At 35.6% G+C, this 20,691-nt stretch overlaps 2 protein-coding genes across 2 annotated transcripts in view; one reads left to right on the top strand and one right to left on the bottom strand.

Moving 5' to 3' along the window:
* Positions 1–20,691, bottom strand: part of pcca (propionyl-CoA carboxylase subunit alpha) — a 93,480-nt gene that overhangs the window by 21,001 nt on the left and 51,788 nt on the right. Inside the window, 3 exon segments of the mRNA NM_001002746.2 lie at positions 8,497–8,550; positions 16,521–16,619; positions 18,989–19,091. Coding sequence (NP_001002746.1) covers positions 8,497–8,550; positions 16,521–16,619; positions 18,989–19,091 — 256 coding nt within the window.
* On the top strand, positions 9,864–13,473 carry LOC147846878 (uncharacterized). The gene is made up of 2 exons (XM_087237273.1): positions 9,864–10,808; positions 10,890–13,473. Exons 1-2 carry the CDS (start codon positions 10,361–10,363, stop codon positions 13,256–13,258), a joined length of 2,817 nt encoding a protein of 938 aa, XP_087093399.1. The 5' UTR covers positions 9,864–10,360; the 3' UTR covers positions 13,259–13,473.

The following is a 20,691-nucleotide window of genomic DNA, read 5'->3' as shown; positions in this document are numbered from 1 at the left end:
TGACTGTCCTTGAAAAGTATTTTTGTTTTTCGTTTTTCTGTAAAAGATTTTACAAGTTTCTCACCGTCAGGAGTACTTCCTGACCAACTAGTTATTGTGGCGACCCCCTGTACAGTTGCCATGATGTCATTTCTGGGCTATATTTGGAATAGAGGAAAAGGTTGCTCACCCATTAATCACCGAGTAGCTTTCTAAAGGCAATATGTCTGCTTTCCAGGAATTGAAGTAAGGAAGCCTTACATCATTCTGTTAAACTAGGGTCACACACATAAATAAAGGCTGCTGATTCTGTGACCAGGGTCAACTCACTAAATCTGGGTGAAGTCACAACGGAAATATTAAAAACATATATTATTTTTAAGGAGGAGGTTGTATGAGTGCTGTTATTGCCGAATATTGTACAGCTATCAGCCAGCCAGAGTCAACCAGATTGGAGAACCCAACAGAACTATATGCGTATATGTATGTATGCATGTATGTATGTATGTATGCATGTATGCATGTATGTATGTATGTATGCATATATACGCACACAACACACATATATTTTTACACATACAACAGTTCTGTCTATTTCTGGAATCCGATTGGCTGATAGCCGTGCGATATTCTGCAATAACAGCATTTATACATTGTGCATTTCTCCGCCCACATGGAGTGACAGCAGATCTATAAACTCACTACAGTTTGACAAGCATTGCTGCTGTTGGACAACAATGTACTTTTGAGGCTTTTTTTAGGTGAGAATGTAGTTGTTCAGCAACTATGTACTTTAATTATAAGCATAGTGCCCATTTTAAATATTTATAATTTCACAGATACAGCTTGTCTGCATCCATCAGCCTGTCATACTGACCAGAGCAAAGACCGTTGATGTTCCACCACAAGATGGCAACAGAAATCTCATAATAATCAATTCAAAACTACGGCTGATCAAATCCTTATTACAGAGGTAAATGACATTTTAATGCTGTGTTCACACCAGACACCACCAGAATCACTTTGATGAATTGTTGACCGGTGTCGGCAGGAGGATTTTACCCCAGGATACCAACAACAGGCGCTGCATCATAATCACGCCCCTAGAAGAGCAAGCTCCTGATTAGTTAACGCGGCGCAAATATCCGCTGAAGTTCATATTTTTAATTCGCACAAATCGCGCATCAATTGCGCAAAACAATCAACTCACACCACCTCATTCCTGTGTATCACGCCGCAGGATGTCTTTTTGCATCTTTGCATTGACTTAGCATGTAAATCACTCGCGCTTGACATTTCTTCCGCTTCTGGTGCGAGTCATCATTTTTGCATTTGTAGTGCTGTATTTATACCATAGTAATCTGTTAGTGTTTGCTTTGCTTTGGCTTTTTTGGGGGTAAATTACTGTGATATCCCAATGGCAACAGAGAAAACCACCTTTTTTGTCATCACTTCAGATGTTACGTTAGAATCGTTCAAATACTAGCTCTAAAGGGCCGTTAGAGAATTAGCAACGGTTTTCTGCTATTTTGACATCAGCTGCAGATATGAATGAATGGTGAAAGAAAGTAGTTTCTCATATAAAAGGATTTTTAGATTCTCTGTGTTTGATTTTTATTTTTGTATAAACGATTATGTTGCTGAACTGTTGTATAAATGCAATATCACACAAGTAGCAGTGTGATATGGCTGTATATCATCACTGGTGGGACATTAAGGCACATTATTATACATTACCTTAGTAAACTTTAGAATTAAATCTAATACGCTTATATGGTGTTATGCGTATACGCTTATACGCTTATATGGTGTGAGGACATTTATTTTTACACTTATTCAGTTAGCAGAAGCTGTTATCTAAAAGGCATCTAGAATTAGCACTGTTTGCTGTGTAATGAAGTGTGGAGACCACAATACAGTGTTTTAATATTCAGAAGATAAACCACTGGGAGGACTTGCATTTCCTCCAAGTCACTGTACATTTGTGATTTGCATATTGGATCTTAAAACTAGTCAAACAGAAGCATTTCTTTAGAAAGCCAGTCTACTGTTCTTTTGAGGTTAAGGAAGACACAGAGTTTCAAAGCAGAATCCACATCTGCTACAGACAGTTAATATTGATGGAGATGGATTATTAAGGATGAGTGAATCTCAGTTTGAGGTGTTCATCTACAGTATAAAGTTCATGATGCATCCTGCAAGCCAATCATACCTGCGGGAAATGCTGCGGAAAACATGATGAAACTTCGCTGAATATTTGACTAAAGCTGTCAGAAGGTCTACACTGCTGTCACTGCTGCACATTTCTACACGCACTGAAGAGCTGTAAAGAAAACTGTCTTTCTCGATTCTAAAGTTAGGGGTTGTGGCTGATTTTAGCCTCTAAAGTATGCCAATATACACATCAAAAAACTACTTGAAATTGTACACCATACAGGCCCCATTGACTTTATTTTAAATAAGCATACATTTTTTCTTCCAGCTGTCAATCTGATTTAGCTTACTTTTAAGCTGTTTTCCACAGTTGCACGGAAACAAAAATTCTTACAATGTTTAAATATTCCTTAAGTCTGTAAACAGGAAGGCTACATTTACACTGCATGCAAATATGGCCATAATCTGATTATGGTTTATTGGCATATGCAGTGTTGATAAAAGTTACTTTAGAGAGTAATGCCTTACAATAATGAGTTACTCCCCAAAAAAGTTACTTAATTACTTTTCATGGTAAGGGATCTGTTACGTTTTATGAATTTAAACAAAAAGAAACTTGCATTATATTTTTTAAAAAGTAACTCGTATATTAGTATGTATTATTCTGTTCTGATATTTGGTTCTCGAATCTGATTGGCTGATAGCCGTGCAATATTCTGCAATAACAGCACTTTTACAGCGTCCTAACTCTTTTGAATTACTTCACCCACAAAATGACAGTAGATTTATAAACTCAATACAGTTTGATAAATACTGCTGCTGTTGGACAACATTATGCACATCTGCCGCTTTTTATGTGAGAATGTAGTTGTTTAAATTGCAACTATGCATTTTATTTATTAGCTAATGCCTATTGTAAAACATTTATAATTTTTGAGACACAGCATATCTGCATCCATCAGCCTGTCATACTAAGCAGAGCAATGACAGGTGATGTTCCACCACAGGATGGTGACAGAGACTGTATAATAAAGCCCTGAGAGGAGGAAAAACTCTGTGTAATTTTAAACTACAGCTGAACAAATCATTATAATATGCAGCATTGGTGAAAGTCCCTTTAGAGAGTAATGCATTACACTATTGATTCAATCCCCGAAAAAGTAACTAGTCACGTTGCTTCTAATGGTAAGTGTATCTGTCACATTTTAATAATTCAAATAAAAAGTAACTTGCATTATATATTTTTAAAAGTAACTTAAACATTAGTAATTATTACTATTACACTACTAGTATTGATAGTACTAGATTGGCTGATAGCTGTGCGATATTCTGCAATAACTGCCTCCTCACCCTTCTGTAACTAGCTTTACTTGTAATGTGTTAACCACAACACTGCCCATATTTGACTTGTTATTGATTTGAGCACTAAGCTTTGCAATGTGAACTGACTAAATAAATAACATAAATTCTAAATAACGCAATTAGTGGTGTCTATAAATACACCTGTGAACAGAGCTAAATGTATATAATGCCTATTGGGTTTCCTTCAATTGTCTGATGCAATATAACAAAGGCACTCCTTTAGAGCCATCTACTGTCATGGACTAAATTTGCATTTTTATTCATTCGTAGCTACGTTTTAGATTTGTACAGGTATTATGCGCATCTCGAAATTTCACCAACAAGTGCTTATGCGCGATGGAGGCTTATTAATGAACACAACTTCCCCCACACAGTTTTCTTATTTGAAATAATGGCAATATCTTGTATAGAAATAAGTCACTATTCTTTCATAATTGGTCTAACATTTACAGAATTCATTGCAAGATACAAATTTCTTATTACATTAAAGGAATTTAAGATTATAACGGGGGCAATACCTGCTGGCATACATATGCTGTACAAAAGCAGTGTTTGTACAGTACATCAACACTTTCTGCTTGTCCTCCTAGACCTGCACAGACCTCAGTCAGCTTTATCAGTTTCTCTGGATTTAAGCCTAGTCATCACAAAATTAGATCTTTAATCTTAAAAGACAATACGTCTATACCTTATGCTGTTTTTTTTTTACTGGAACAATACCTTTATTAATGTGAACTGGACTCAAGTTTGGTCATTACCTTACTTTTTCATTACAAATAAGGCTAAAGAAATATCATTTAAATAAATTTTTAATTAGTTTACCAAACAAAAATATTTTACAACAATTTTTCATTGATGTTGGCGTAGAATGTTGTTTTTGTGAAAGCTTTAAAGAAACTGTTTTACATTTATTTTGGTGTTGCCAATATACTCAAGATCTTTTTATTTGATTAATGTTGTAGCTTTTACTGCTCATAATATTTTAAAAACATTTTCCTTAGCTTATAAACAAGGTTTTTGGTTATTATGTTAAGGGTGGCTCTTTAAAGATCCTGGTTTTATTATTATCATGTAAATTTCCCATACATAAATCCAAGTTTGCAAATTAAAATGTGTATAAAAGTCATTTCTAAACATAGAAAAGCATTAAAACAGTTAACATATAATCCTCCTGTAACATTTTTACATAAAAATATTTGTATACATGCATTTTATGAACTAAAAGTGTTTATTAGCTTTTTTTAATAATTAGAATTAAAAAAATATGTATATTATAATTGTATGTAATTTCATAATTATGTATCCTCTCCTATTTTTATTATTTTTATATAATTTATTTACTCAATTATGTGAAGTGATTTTGTTGTATAATAAAACTACATTCTGGTTCATGTTACTAAAGCAAAAAAAATAAAAAAAATAATTAATAAATGTGCAGAACAGACTTTCACAAATCTGAAACCACTTGAGTTTTGCTTTAAATAATTCAAGTCAAAAACTACTACTAATGCAAAATGCATATTTGCTTTGATTGGGATTAAAATGCAATGGTAACTTTAAATGAATTTAGATTTATGTCAATTTATTTTTATTTAAATGTAACTTGTCTTGCAAAAGAGAAAAAACTAAACAACAAATAAATTTACTTCATACAAAAATTTGACATTTCCTAATGACTTAACTTGAATTTGTATGAATTAGCCACTAAACTAACAAAATCGTAAAATAGTTCTCTTGTGAGATCAGGCTGGCAAGTTTGACAAGCTTTTTAAGATGGACAATGTGCAAATTTGAGCTGCAGTTAAGTTCAGAAGATTCTCTTTTAATATCTCACTAATTATTTTTTTAGACATCTTAAGCAGGTTACCGAATGCAGTTTGAGGTGCTATACTGAAAGTTTAATAGAATTTCTGAATATGTAAAAAAACAGTAATGTTTCTGACAGAAGAAAACCCCCAAAACTGTTAAAAAAAACCTTGCTTTGGTGGACCTAAAAGGCACAGATGACCACAGCCCCTCTGACCTGTAAACACAAAATGAACGGAAGGTATCCCATAATAGCCTTGACCCCAGGAAAACTTTGAAACAAACCCCCTCAGAAGACCTTTGAAGCAGAGACCCCCCATGAAGCCCACGCGTGTGCAGTCTGGAAACCGGCATTTCCTTGTCTTTTACAGAGTTACTGTGTTTTCAGCCGTGTTTGTTTGTTTAAGCTAGCGAAACGTTGATGCTAATTGTTTTGGTGGCTTTGGGTAAACAAAGACGGGATGGCTTGGTTTGATTTGTAGTTGGGTTTAGACACCTGCACGTTTCTCTGACCTGAGGAGTGTGAGAGTCTCCATGAGCTTGCATGTGTGAACGTCTGGCAAATCAACTGGAGTGTAAAGACAGGATATGCAGCCCAGCAAGTCACATACTATAGCATATATCACTCAGCATGAGGTACAGCAAGAAACACCACAGAATGATCATGAACACGCATGCAAACATATTTTAAGGCACATTCACGAAAACAAATATAACCACCATAGCTACTGTACATTGGTGCCCACACATATACAGTCAGAATTATTAGCCCCTCTAAATTATTTTTTCAGCAAATTTCAAAACATAATAGTTTTATTAACTCATTTCTAATAACTGATTTATTTTATATTTGCCATGATGAGAGCACATATTTCATTAGATATTTTTCAAGACACTTCTACGAAGCTTAAAGTGACATTTAAAGGCTTAACTAGGTTAAGTAGGTTAACTCGGCAGGTTAGGGTAATTAGGCAAGTTATTGTTAAACAATGGTTTGTTCTGTAGACTATCGAGAAAAAAAAAATTAGCTTAAAGGGGCTAATAAATTTGAAATGGTTCATAAAAAATGTATTCTAGCCTAAATAAAACAAATAAGACTTTCTCTAGAAGAAAAAAATATTATCAGACGTACTGCAAAAATTTCTTTGCTCCGTTAAACATCATTTGGGAAATATGCAAAAAATAAAAAATAAATTCAAAGGGGGGCTAATAATTCTTACTTCAACTGTATATGAAAACATCAACAGCTGGAAAAATCATGCTACATTTTATTCTAATTATATAATTTCACTGTCCGGTTATCACTATTGCTGTTTTGTGGACTTCCTTATTCTCCCAGTATTGGAATTAGATTGGTAGGTTTATTATATTAACTAGATTAGATTCTAGAAAATGAATATTTGGATATACCTAGGCATAGCGGAATAATAGGCATTCAGTACATAAAAATGGCATACCATTTGCGTCAAAAAGCTTTGTATCCTCATTTTCATGTAAAATGCATGAGTGTAAAATCCAGTTGAAAAACAGGCCACTCAAAACAAAACAACTTTTATGTTGCACATGGGATCATTGCTAGGCATACTCTAGACTGCGTGGCCACAACATTTCCTTGTGATATTACAATGTTATTTTTCCTTTATTCTTAAGTTTTTCTTGGCTATTGTAAAAAAGTCAGTAATTTCAACAGTAAAAAAACTACAGTAAAAATCTATAACCTGTTTAACAGTAAAGTTCCTTAAAGGGCACATATGATGAAAATCAACTTTTGGAAGATGTTTGGACAGAACTGTCATACTGAAGTGATATAAACACAATGTCACTTTTTCTAAATTTCCTGACATTAAAATAGGTTCCAAACCCCAGTGAACATAGGTGCCCTTTAATGTGTGTATGTGTGTGTGTTTACTGCAAACGACATTTGTGTGAAACTCATCATTACAGAAAGGCTTGAACAAATTCCACCACAAATAGATCAAATAAACTTACTTGGTATTTTTGATGAATAAGCTGTATTTTAGCTTCATCCGAGTCTGTCTCTATCACTGACTGATGTTTATCTGAGGCAACGCATGATGAGCAGACACACATTGGAACGGTGGGTGGGGAGAAGCAGCTCATTTGCATTTAAAGCCACAGACTACAAAAATAGCTACAGTATACACCAAAACAGGCAGATTCTGGAGGATATAATTCATAATCCGATGGGTTTTAGGGCTGAAATTTTACAGATACATTCTGGAGATACCAAAGCTCATGTTACATATTGTAAAAGGGGTGAAATAGGTGCCCTTTAATGTATATGGTGAAAAACTGTGAATTCACTTTCACAGAATACTAATGAATTACTAATGAATCACAGAATTCCTATGATTCTTTATAGTTTGTTCGTTTTTTCTTTTGAGTTATGCACATTAGATTTTAATGTTATATCTAATGTTGATAAATAAAGTTTATTGCTTTACTTTAATTGTTTGTGTGTGCTAAGGTAATGGTGCTTAATTGTAATTTAAATGACACTGAGAACCATTTATATATTAGTATGCTTCTTCTCTGCTTATGGGAAAAGTTGTTAGTAATGAGTTTTGGTACATTATATGACTTTCTCACCCACACCTGCTAAGGGTTCTTAGGTTGTGTAGATGATAGTATTTAAAAACGCTGTATGACAAGTTTCCTTTACGTTTCTACTGTATTTTAAATGGTTAAATTCCAGCTGTCATTTTTTTTTTTATTTGACAGATTTTGTTTTACAGTGGTGGGACTTAATTTGAAAACAGGAGGAACAGGGAGACTAAAGCCCATACAATCCATTCAACCAGCCATGAAAGACCACCTACCTTCTACATAACATGTGATCATTGTGGGAAGTGTTGTGAGAAAGCGCACTAAAATAAGATATTTATATTCTACTGAACTGTGTCCAAACACAGATTATGATCAAAATAATTTTTCACTTTGCTTTGTCACTTGCTCATAAACCATAATAATACTTGTGCAGTGCACTGTACACTCCTGCAAATGTGCGGTGGAGCGTGACAAAATAAGATGGAAGGGTCTCAACCAAATCCCAACACAAGGTGTTCACAAGACATCTCAGCTAAGCATTTGTGATGGGATCACTGAAAACACATGTTAAAACCAGGTGGAAACACAAAGCTCATGCCATTATAAGGTGCTTGTTTAAAGACTTACTGAAGTGCCCAGATACTGCAAGATGATTTCTCCAGCCGCTGTCCGTGACAGGCACTGCATTTACAGAAAGACATAATGTGCATTAGTGTCTTTGAGTATATGATGTTGTGGGTTCGTAACAAAGCAATGGTTAATTCTTCATTCTAATTGGCCCAAAATGTAGTGTATCCATTCATTTTGTAAGTCTACAGAACTGGCTTGCCGACCTCATTACAGTTACAAATAGGTGGCACAAGAAAGCAGTTTTTCAAAAAATATGATTTTGGAAGTCAGCAACACATGGGTAATCATGCTACAAGTAAAAGATAAATTTGTACAGTCAACTAGACATAAACAAAAATGACAGTCATCACATTAGCATTCTATAGTAATATTTTTTAATCACACACTGCAAAAAATACTTTTCTTTTAAATATCAGCTTTATACAAGTAAACGTGTTATAGCTTTGGTATGGAAAAACACCCAAAGACCTGTTCTTGCACAATGGATAAAGGAAATGTCTAATAATCTTGCTCTTGAAAAATTAACATACGTGATCAGGGGTAAAGCAGAGACTTTTAAAAAAGTGTGGTCCCCTTTCAGTTGCTTTATAAATGGATAGAAAAAAAGGATGTCTCTGGAAAGATGACTGTAATTTAAAATTCAATGTAATAGTTTTTTATTTTTATTTTATTTATTTTGTTATTATTTATATATAAATATATATATATATATATATATATATATATATATATATATATATATATATATATATATATACATAATTTTTTAAATATGTTTTTTGCATTTTATTTTTAATTATTTATTTTTGTATTTTTTAAAGTATTGTATATTATTCTATGTTATAATATATTTTAAATGTTATTTTAATTTAACAAATGTTGGGGTGGGAAAGTAGACTCTGAAATATCATAAGTTAACATTCTGTACTGTTTGTTGGGTTTTGTATTATAATTAAAATCAATAAAAACAAAGTTGAGAGAAAAAATCTAAAAATTCTTATATCAAGAAGCATTTTCTAGGCAAGCAAAACATATTGTTAGTTTTCAGAAATAATATTCCAATATTAAGTGTGTTTTTTTTTTCCCTTAAAACAAGCTAAATAATCTGCCAACGGGGTAAGCAAAGTAATCTTGTTTTTCCTTTGGACATAAGATTATTTTACTTACCCTATTGGCAGAGAATTTTGCTTGTTTTAAGGAAACAATAACTTCAATTTAATAACTTGGTTACTATAAGAGCTTGTGTAGCGAACGCAGACGCGGTTTCGCGTCGTCCGCCTCAGTTTCGGCCCTTGTTTTGACTCGGGAGGCGTGTCCAAACGCCAGGTAACCACTATATAGTGAGCACGCTAGCATTAGTCGGCAGGAGAAGCACTTTAGCAGCATCTAGACCAGCAGCCTGTAAGTACATTTAAGATTTGTTTCAGTTGTTGTGTATGGTTTGAGGACTTGTTTCCAGCTGTTTGTGTAAAGTTGTAGGACATTAAAACTTGCTTTCAGTTGTGTATAATACTAGAAGTTGTTTAGCCACTGTTTCCTTGGTTACTATAAGAGCTTGTGTAGCGAACGCAGACGCGGTTTCGCGTCGTCCGCCTCAGTTTCGGCCCTTGTTTTGACTCTCGAGGCGTGTCCAGCTGAATTCAATCAGCTAGTGCTTTGGGGTTATATAAACAACTAGTTCACCGCGGCAGCGGTCGCGGCAGCCTCGTGTGAAGACCGCCTCGTGTGAAGACCGACGAGGGTAAAGACCATCGACTCTACCTGCGCGACTCCACCGAGCAAAGACACCGACAAAGCACTTGAGTACTTTACTTTATTGTTTTACTTTACACTTATTTTTTGTTGTCAGTGCACTTTTATTATGTGTTGTCTAATTCCTGTTGTTACTAACACTCGCAAAACACGGGAGGTACGCTGCAGGCGTAATCCTCACAACCTTCGTTCAATACATGTATCTACTATTTCACAACTCTCTCTCTCCGTGGGCCTCTGGAATTGTCAATCAGCTGTTAACAAGGCTGATTTTATTACCTCCATAGCTACATATTCTGACTATAATCTCATGGCTCTAACTGAGACCTGGTTGAGGCCGGAGGACACTGCTACACATGCTACTCTTTCTGCTAATTTCTCTTTTTCCCACACTCCTCGTCAGACAGGGAGAGGGGGTGGGACTGGACTACTAATTTCCAAAGAATGGAAATTTACTCTGATACCGTCCCTGCCAACAATCAGCTCCTTTGAATTCCATGCAGTCACCATTATCCACCCCTTCTACATAAATGTGGTTGTCATCTACCGCCCACCAGGTAAATTAGGTCACTTCCTAGATGAACTGGATGTTCTTCTCTCATCTTTTTCTAATTTTGCCACTCCCTTATTGGTGCTAGGTGACTTCAACATTTACGTTGACAAACCGCAAGCTGCAGACTTTCAGACTTTGCTTGCCTCTTTTGACCTAAAAAGAGCACCTACTTCTGCTACCCACAAATCAGGTAATCAGCTAGACCTTATTTACACACGACACTGCTTCACTGATCAAACAATAGTAACTCCACTACAAATATCTGATCATTTCCTTCTGTCTCTCAACATCCACATTACTCCTGAGCCGCCACACACTCCTACACTGGTTACCTTTCGCAGAAACCTACGATCTCTCTCACCCAATAGACTATCCACCATTGTTTCAGACTCTCTTCCTCCATCTCGCAAACTCACTGCACTTGATTCGAACAGTGCCACTAATACACTCTGCTCCACACTAGCATCATGTCTAGACCGATTATGTCCTCTTGCATCCAGGCCAGCCCGTGCCAGTCCTCCTGCACCCTGGCTCTCGGATGCTCTCCGTGAGCATCGCTTAAAACTTCGGGCTGCGGAGAGAATTTGGCGGAAAACTAAAAATCCTGCACATCTCTTAACATACCAAACTCTTCTGTCCTCTTTCTCAGCTGAGGTTACTTCTGCAAAGCAGACGTATTACCGTCTGAAAATCAACAATGCCACTAATCCTCGCCTACTTTTTAAAACATTTTCCTCCCTCCTCTATCCTCCTCCTCCACCCGCATCCTCCACACTTACTACTGATGACTTTGCTACATTCTTCTGCACCAAAACTGCAAAAATCAGTGCACAATTTGCTGCACCTACAACAAACACGCAAGATACAACACCAACACCACACACACTCACCTCTTTTTCTCAGCTCTCTGAGTCTGAGGTGTCCAAACTTGTGCTATCTAGCCATGCAACCACCTGTCCACTCGATCCCATTCCCTCTCATCTCTTGCAAGCCATCTCTCCTGCAGTCATACCAACACTGACTCACATAATTAACACATCTCTTGACTCTGGTTTATTCACCACTTCATTTAAGCAGGCTAGGGTAACCCCACTGCTAAAGAAACCCAACCTGGACCATACGCTACTTGAAAACTACAGACCAGTATCCCTGCTTCCATTCATGGCCAAGATTCTGGAGAAAGTAGTGTTCAATCAAGTCCTGGACTTTCTTACTCAAAACAATCTCATGGACAACAAGCAATCCGGCTTTAAGAAAGGCCACTCAACTGAGACTGCCCTGCTCTCGGTCGTGGAGGATCTCAGACTGGCTAAAGCAGACTCTAAATCATCAGTCCTCATTTTGCTGGACTTGTCAGCTGCTTTTGACACTGTCAACCACCAGATCCTGCTATCTACGCTTGAGTCACTGGGCGTTGCGGGCACTGTTATACAATGGTTCAGATCTTACCTCTCTGACAGGTCATTCAGGGTGTCTTGGAGGGGAGAGGTGTCCAACCTACAGCATCTAAACACTGGGGTACCTCAAGGCTCTGTTCTTGGGCCACTTCTCTTCTCCATCTACACATCATCTCTAGGACCAGTCATCCAGAGACATGGATTCTCCTACCACTGCTATGCTGATGATACCCAGCTATACCTCTCTTTTCATCCTGATGATCCCTCGGTTCCAGCTCGTATCTCAGCCTGCCTGTTGGATATTTCACACTGGATGAAAGATCATCATCTTCAGCTGAACCTCGCAAAAACGGAAATGCTTGTAGTTTCTGCCAACCCGACTCTACACCATAACTTTTCAATCCAGATGGATGGGGCAACCATTACTGCATCCAAAATGGTGAAAAGCCTTGGAGTAACGATTGATGACCAACTAAACTTCTCTGACCACATTTCTAGAACTGCTCGATCGTGCAGATTTGCACTCTATAACATCAGAAAGATCCGACCCTTCTTATCTGAACATGCAGCTCAACTCCTTGTTCAAGCTCTTGTTCTCTCCAAACTGGATTACTGCAACTCTCTACTAGCTGGGCTTCCAGCTAACTCTATCAAGCCTCTTCAACTGCTCCAGAATGCAGCAGCACGAGTTGTCTTCAATGAACCTAAACGAGCACATGTCACTCCGCTGCTAGTCCGTTTGCACTGGCTGCCAGTTGCTGCTCGCATCAAATTCAAAACTCTGATGTTTGCCTACAAAGTGACTTCTGGCCTAGCACCTTCTTATCTGCACTCACTTCTGCAGATCTATGTGCCCTCCAGAAACTTGCGTTCTGTGAATGAACGTCGCCTCGTGGTTCCATCCCAAAGAGGGAAAAAATCACTTTCGCGAACGCTCACGCTCAATCTGCCCAGTTGGTGGAATGAACTCCCTAACTGCATCAGAACAGCAGAGTCACTCGCTATTTTCAAGAAACGACTAAAAACTCAACTATTTAGTCTCCACTTCACTTCCTAATCTGCAATTGCCTCTTTGAATATCACACTAACTGTACAAAAAAAAAAAAAAAAAAAACTACTAACACTTCCCTTCTTAGACTTTACAGACCTGAAACTTGCCTTTAGTACTTATTCATTGTTGCTCTTAGTTGTGTAAATTGCTTCCTTGTCCTCATTTGTAAGTCGCTTTGGATAAAAGCGTCTGCTAAATGACTAAATGTAAATGTAAAATGTAAATTTGGCATATTATTTCTTAAAACAAGACAATAAGTTTCGCTTGTCTAGAAAATTCTTCTTGATTTAAGAATTTTAAGATATTTGGACTAGAAATAAGACAAAAAAAATCTAAGTAAGAAAATCATTTTTTGCAGTGCAATTAGTATTATAAACAAAAAAGTGCTATAAAATCTGTCCTTTTTTTAAAAATGCTTTCGTAATAACATTAAATAAATGACTACTGATTGTGGATTATCGCACTATTTACATGCCTACTTACAAAATAAATGGATAAATAAACAAAAATACCATCACATTTTATTTAAATAGTTTGCCAAAAAAATATAAACTACCATTTGCTCACATCTTTTGTTTATCTCAATAAGATATATATGGCTGTTTTTCCATCATTGTTAGGTATATTTCTCTTTGAAAGAAACAAAAATAGGTTTTGAACAAGTAGAAGAGGAGTAAATGTTAACAGAATTTTTATTTTTGGGTGAATTAAAGTTGAATAATTGATTCCAGACCAGTAGGAAGGTCACAAATCTACAAGTAAACAGAATTTTAAGAAAAACAACTTTCTCTTTTTCTCTCTGCAACTTTATTACAATATTTCCCAAAACTTAAGTTTCAGTAGCTTGAGTCAAGTTAACTTTATGCGCAAAACTGGATTATCTTATAAAAGATGTGCGAATAAAGCAGCGCTTCTATCCAAGGAGTCAAAGTAAACAAAATCGTCACTTCCTGATCATCTGGCGCCAAATATCAACAGCAAAAACGGAATTTGATGCAATAAGAGAATCTGTGTGAATCTTTTCTTCATTTAATAAATGACTTGCGCCTCAGAAGGTGGCATTTGAAAGCGTGAGACACGGAGCACAGATGCTCTTGATTCTGGAGGTCATTAATAATATAATAACACTAATACTAACATGGTTAAGGTGTTTTAAAATGACCAAAACAACATATCAGATGCTTTTAGAGTGTGCTCAGCCTGCTGGTTTGTCCATTCACAAACATTTTTATCATCACATGATCTCTTTTAACAAAATTACATGACCTTTTTTAATGCGCATACTGAAATTTGTTTGGTAAAAGTGTTTCCATCATAGCTTATGCACATCTTTTTTATTAAATTAAAAGTTTATCCTACTCAGTTATGCGCATATGTTTTTTTATGCGCATCTTGTTGCTTCCATCAACCGTTTTTTATGCGCATATCCAAAATGTGCATAAAAATAGGTGTAAGGAAAAGTAACTATTTTTTATCAGTAAGAATGTAACGGGTGTTGTTTATAACCTTACTTATATTACAGGCTTACATAACAAACATGAGCTCATATTTGGACTAGACCTTGTGTCACTAGTTTAAGTTGACTTTAAATTAAATTAATTTCTTTAGGCATGATATTTATAATTAGGGCTTGACATAAATACTCGCCAACTTATCAAACGCAGGTAGACTTGACCTGTGTTAGCTTAGACAGACACCCCCACTAGCCACTTTGGTTGCTTGAAAATAATTTTTTAATTGCCAGCACTGGCTTGTCACTAAAGACTAGAATTTTAGTTTTTTTTATAATTTTTTGTTTATTATTTAGTTTATAGTTTGTCAATATGAGTGCAAATGTGATCTTAGAAACGAGAAACAGCATGACTGATAAGTGTTCATGTGAGCAAAAGAAAGCAGGTGAACACAGAATGAGAGGATGATCAAGCACACGGTCAGACACAGGTGATCCTCACTCACTAACGACAGTAGTGTGCGATTGCTTAAAAACTCCCACGTCCCATTTCCTTGCAAGAAGCAACTGTGCCTTTAAACGCAACTGGCGCAATCGTTTCTCTTTGAAATACACTGGAAAAAAATGGTGCTCATGCATGCATTTCGGTTTATGTGGTTTAATTATAATCCTTTACAATTACATTGCTTTAATAGGAGATTAACTCCCCATTTAGCTATAGTTAACTGGTGATCTTGGATGTTTAGCCTGGACATAGTTCTAGATCCATGACAATATTTTTTTAAATGTCAATTGTTTTTTAAGAATGATTTTGTTGAATAAAAAGTTAGATGACACTTTATTTTGATGGTCCATTAGACTATTAGTAGACTGTCTGCTTAAAATATATTGATATGCTACTTCAACAGACATCAGACATTTGACTATGACACTGGCTATAAGAAACTTTGCAAGTACATGTTAACCTACACTAACCTAGCCCCTAACCCCAACCCCAACCCCAACCTAACAGTCTACTTATAATCTAATGAGATTTAGTTGGCATGTAGATGCAATGTAACTTAAATTCAACAAACAAACCAACAAAAGTGACCAAAAGTTATATTACAGTTGTTTTGACACATAACTTAAAATTTGTGGCAAGGAAATAATTAGTTTAGTGGGGCCTGAGAAAAGAAATGGTAAATTCTTAAGTGTTGAACCCTAAAATGTCAAATCAAACTTAATTGCAATGCGACAGTATAAAACCAAAAGCCATTTGCTCATGCTCATTGAGCAAGGTCACAACATACTAAAATTTAAATGACAGAGGAGGCATGTAGAAATAACAAAAAAAATCTCAATTTTGGCATTCCAAAGTCATATTTATGCATAAGAAATATATTTTTCCAACAACAAAACTGTTGAATAACTACTAGCCACAGTGGCTGGTGATCAAAAATGTTAATATCAAGCCCCGTTTATAATATTTTTTTTTATTCACTATAACCACTGGATATTGTATTTAAAATTGCATTAAGGTCAAAAAATTACATTATATTTGCTTAGATGAGCTGTAGCAGTGACTTTCCACTCCATTAGTATATTCTTGCAGCTTTGATGGATTGGGTGGGCCAATGATCAATCTGGGTGGGCCAAAACCTCCATGACCCTTATGTGGCCTCTAAAGCCCTCTGGCCAGATGGAACTAACAATTACTAGAGCTACAGCACAAATATTGCAATTTAAAGTGTGCATTACTTGTCTTTCTAACTTTTCAATAATGGTCAAGAATCAATTAATTTCTACATGTGATTATGTAAATGTATGTTTGTGTACCTGAAGAGTCCTGTGTTTGCCGTTGATGGTGACGGACAGCAATGCTGAGGCCAAGTTCCATTCTCCAGACACTTGAACCTTTTCTCCATCTATCTCCACCTAAACCAACAAAAACACACACGGTAGGAGTTAGATAGACAGCAATGGACCATGTTCTAATCAAGTTACTATCAATCAAAGAGAGAGGAAAATATGACTAAACTGATCCGTCTGAAAGAAACAGCGTGACTAAGAAATCAAATGTAAGTTTCTGAACTCATGTAAGGTCAAGTCAGCAGTTTCTGCGCCCAAATCCACCTGATGCCTGTTAGGGGAGGTGGAGGGTTTCATGTAAGCCTTTTCTGTAAAGCAGTGTCTCTAGTCAAACTGATTATCCTCAGCCCTCAAACACTTGTCTAAACAACCGTTCAGAATAATCGGTTACATTCCCAAAGCATGCTGGGACACTGGAACCTCCAGGGCCTTTTTCTGGAGCAGGGGGTCCAGTTTGATGTGCAGTCTTGGGAGAGAAACACACATCCGAAGCTCAGCTGTAAGAAAGAGAAAGAAGAGGGTCCACGGAGATCAGGTGAGGCCCCTGAAACCCCCCGAGGCTCCTTTTATCCCTGACTGAAGGGCCACAGGTGTCTAAACACACAGTTAGTGAGTGACGTCTTAGAGAAAGTGTGAGAGCTGCTGCTCTATGAGGATCTTTCTGTAACAGAAGAGGAAGACGCATAGCTCCTAAAGTGATTTAGACTCAGGAGAAAGACGGATTGATTTCAATGCAAATACCACCTTAGAGAACAGGGACACTAGCGAGGGAGCTTTCTGGAGGGACTATAACAGATGCAGTAGAAAAGGCCTTCTCACAGACATAAATGGGGCAGAACCGAGTAAAAACTGCTGCATTTGAGAACTACAGAAGTGTTTAAGTTAACCACTAGATCATGTTACTCATTAAACTGGAGTCCCACAAAAAATTATAATAATAATAATAACTCAAATGAATTAAACTAAATGAATTAATGAACTAAAACCCAAATCATATGAAAAAACAACGTTTATATGAAAAATAAAATTCATATGAAAAAACTAAACTCACATTTAAATTAATTTGAAGAAAATACAAAATAAAATAAAATTCATATGAAATAAAAAATTAAATTAAATATAAAACAAATTAAATAAAAACAAAAAAAAATTAAATTTAAAATTAAATTAAACACAATAAAATAAAATAAAATAAAATAAAATAAAATAAAATAAAATAAAATTAAATTAAATTAAATTAAATTAAATTAAATTAAATTAAATTAAATTAAATTAAATACAAAAAACATAACCCCTAGTTTAGGATAATATAAAATCATGAAATTTGATGGACCCTTTTCAAATTTCTGAGTTTCTCAGCAGTGAAAGTAGTCAAAGTAGGGTAAACTTAGAGCAAAGTAAATGGGAGAGTACCACAAATATGCATTTTTTGCATTTCACTTTTGCTCAAAAAAACAAAGAACTCCATAATAGTGTTATCATGTCTATATCTTAAATATTTATAGATTCTACATGAGACTAATAACGGCAAAAAATGTCAAATTGACAGTCCTGTCCATAAATGCTCAATTAGAAACACCTCTATAACTAGTTTTTTGTAATTTAATGCAAAGATAATATAATACAAAGTATAGCTTTATAAATGCACATAGATGTTTTAACAAAGTATTAAATACTTTGGATTTCAGGATTTAAGAAATCTAATGACTATTTAATGCGTCATCACCATCTTATGAGAAAAACTCATTCTTTTTAGGATTCGACAGAACTGCCAGAAAATGACAGAAGGTGCGTCCCAAATTGCATATTTATGCACTATTCTATACCATTTTGTAAAATAAATAGTGCAAGTAGTGCATTTTACAACACTTATTTAACCATTAAAATGAAGTGTGCAATGATGGACACTTCACGCATTTAACAGCCGCTGCTTTGCCAAAGTAGCGGAAAGAGTGGAGTTTTCGGGCACTGAAAAATTGGATTACTTGATTTATTTTAGATAGAGAAAGCAAAATTTTCCTATGAGAGTGATTTTACCATGAGGTTATACTCACGGCAGGTATTTTTTTGGTAGTTTGGTCATTCATTTTGTTAATTTGTCAACCATCAACGATCATCTGAGAAACAGTTTGAATTTCCAGTTAGTAAAAAAACATGAAGCATTCCATTTGGGACGACAGTACATTCATATACTATGCTACTGAGTGTAAATGCATAAGTACAAAGTGCATAAGAACATAGTGTATAATGCACCATTTGGGACACAGCTAGCAAAAGAATAAAATAGATCTGCCAGAACTGAATGAGTATTACTCAAAAGCACCACAGCTCAATGGGTCATGCATATGTGGAAACTGCAACACCACTGCCATATCTAATAAGACATGAACTGAGAAATCATACAATTTATCATAATTTTAAACAATTTGACATACTGTATATTTGTTTCCAGACCGAGACACGCCCAGCATGTGAACACTTTTCTCAAGTTCCACACACAACTCCCAATCACTGCTCTCTGCAGGAACACAAGACACCCTGTAACACAAACAAACACACAAACACACTAAATGCTTTCATTCTACACTGTAAAACATGATGCTGGTTTCCACGCAATTCCTTCACCCTGTCCCAACACAAATCAATTAAGTCAATTAAATTGAGCATAAACTATTTAAGTTCTCCAAAAAAAATGATTAAACTCATTTTAAATAAGCAGTTTGAACAGCCAGCCAAAATCAGTTTTTCAGAGTAGGATTAGAGAATACACTTTCTCTCCTCCTCTCTCTACTTTAGTCAATTACAAATCTCTCAGTGTAATTATTTTTAGGTTACAGATCTGCAGATGACTTAAAACACACACACACACAAACCACCTGGTCAGAGGCTGTTTGACTGACAGCTCCTTTGCTAGGAGAACTAAAGTAAATGTATTAGAAGCAAAGCTGTGTTTTTCTTCTGAGGTGGCCTTGCATTCACTACAAAGAGAAAGCCCACCCCCCACCAATAACTTTTGGAACACATGAAAAAAGAGAAAAGAAAGAGACAGTGGAGGGGAAACTGGAGAGATGTTTAGACAGATGGTCTCTCTGCATGTTTTTTCAAGTGTAAATTGCTCTTCTTTTCCAGATGAAGAATAATTCCTTACTGTTTCAGTGGCAGAGAGGTTCATTGACAAACAATTAATTCACAATGAAGCACTTCTTTAGATGCAACGCAATTTGTGTTTCGTTGTTATATTTTTAAAGCATTGTGTTAGTTCCATACACTAAATGTTTATTTGCGGTGCTGAGTCACTGCCTGCTGGGCTTCAGCTGTAAACAGATTACTACTAAGCACATTTCTCATTATTGTCTGATGCATGCGTTCAACCCATAATATGGTTTAAATGTTAAAACAGAATAGGGATTTACACAGAATTACTTGGAAAAAACTGTTCATATAATTTGTATGGCAGAAGGCTCGAGTTCCCTCTCTCTCTTTCATAAACAGACTTATACTGGATACTGATCCATATGTTTGGAACATTGTCTGAAACAGCTGTACAGACAGAAGATCCTGTTAGATTATTTATTACACCCCAAAAATCAGGAACTCTTCTGCTGACACTATTGCATAATTGTTCACTTACTGCAACTAAACATATATTCTACCATTGCTCCAACCAAATAAAAGGTGATCATTTAAAAAAAAAAAAAAGTCTAAAACGGGTATATATTTTTCTTTTAAAACACTTAATCAAAAAAAAAAAAAGATTTGTTTTTAATTTGCATTAATAGCTCATTATCGTCATCGATTTTTATTTAATGCCATGTCAGCAACAATGGCTATTTTAAGGGCAAACATGTTTGATTAATAAATATACCACTAAAAACTAACACAAATTCCTAGATAAGATTTTTAAGGTAATTTATGATGCAAATTTTTCAATATTTCCTGATGACACTTTGCTGAATGTCTCCTTGTGGGAAATCCTTCATTATAAAAGCATTTTGCTGTCATTAAAAGCAGGACGGTACAATAAAATGTGTTTTACAGCATTAAATGCTAATTTTTGATGTGACGTGATGCACAACAATAAAACTATTTTATGAAGAAACTAATCTAACTGATGAAAAGACTAGGATTAGTCATTCCT

This window comes from Danio rerio, chromosome 1, assembly GCF_052040795.2.
Source record: "Danio rerio strain M-AB ecotype USA chromosome 1, GRCz13ab, whole genome shotgun sequence".
Taxonomy (NCBI): Eukaryota; Metazoa; Chordata; class Actinopteri; order Cypriniformes; family Danionidae; genus Danio; species Danio rerio.
This window is presented reverse-complemented; position numbering and strand designations above follow the sequence as displayed.

Bases quoted from the DNA above. Each gene is read 5' to 3' on its own strand.
- LOC147846878 (XM_087237273.1), top strand. From the start codon at position 10,361: ATGTGTTGTCTAATTCCTGTTGTTACTAACACTCGCAAAACACGGGAG. The intron at 10,809-10,889 runs GTAAATTAGGTC...TATTGGTGCTAG, and splicing joins TGTCATCTACCGCCCACCAG to GTGACTTCAACATTTACGTT.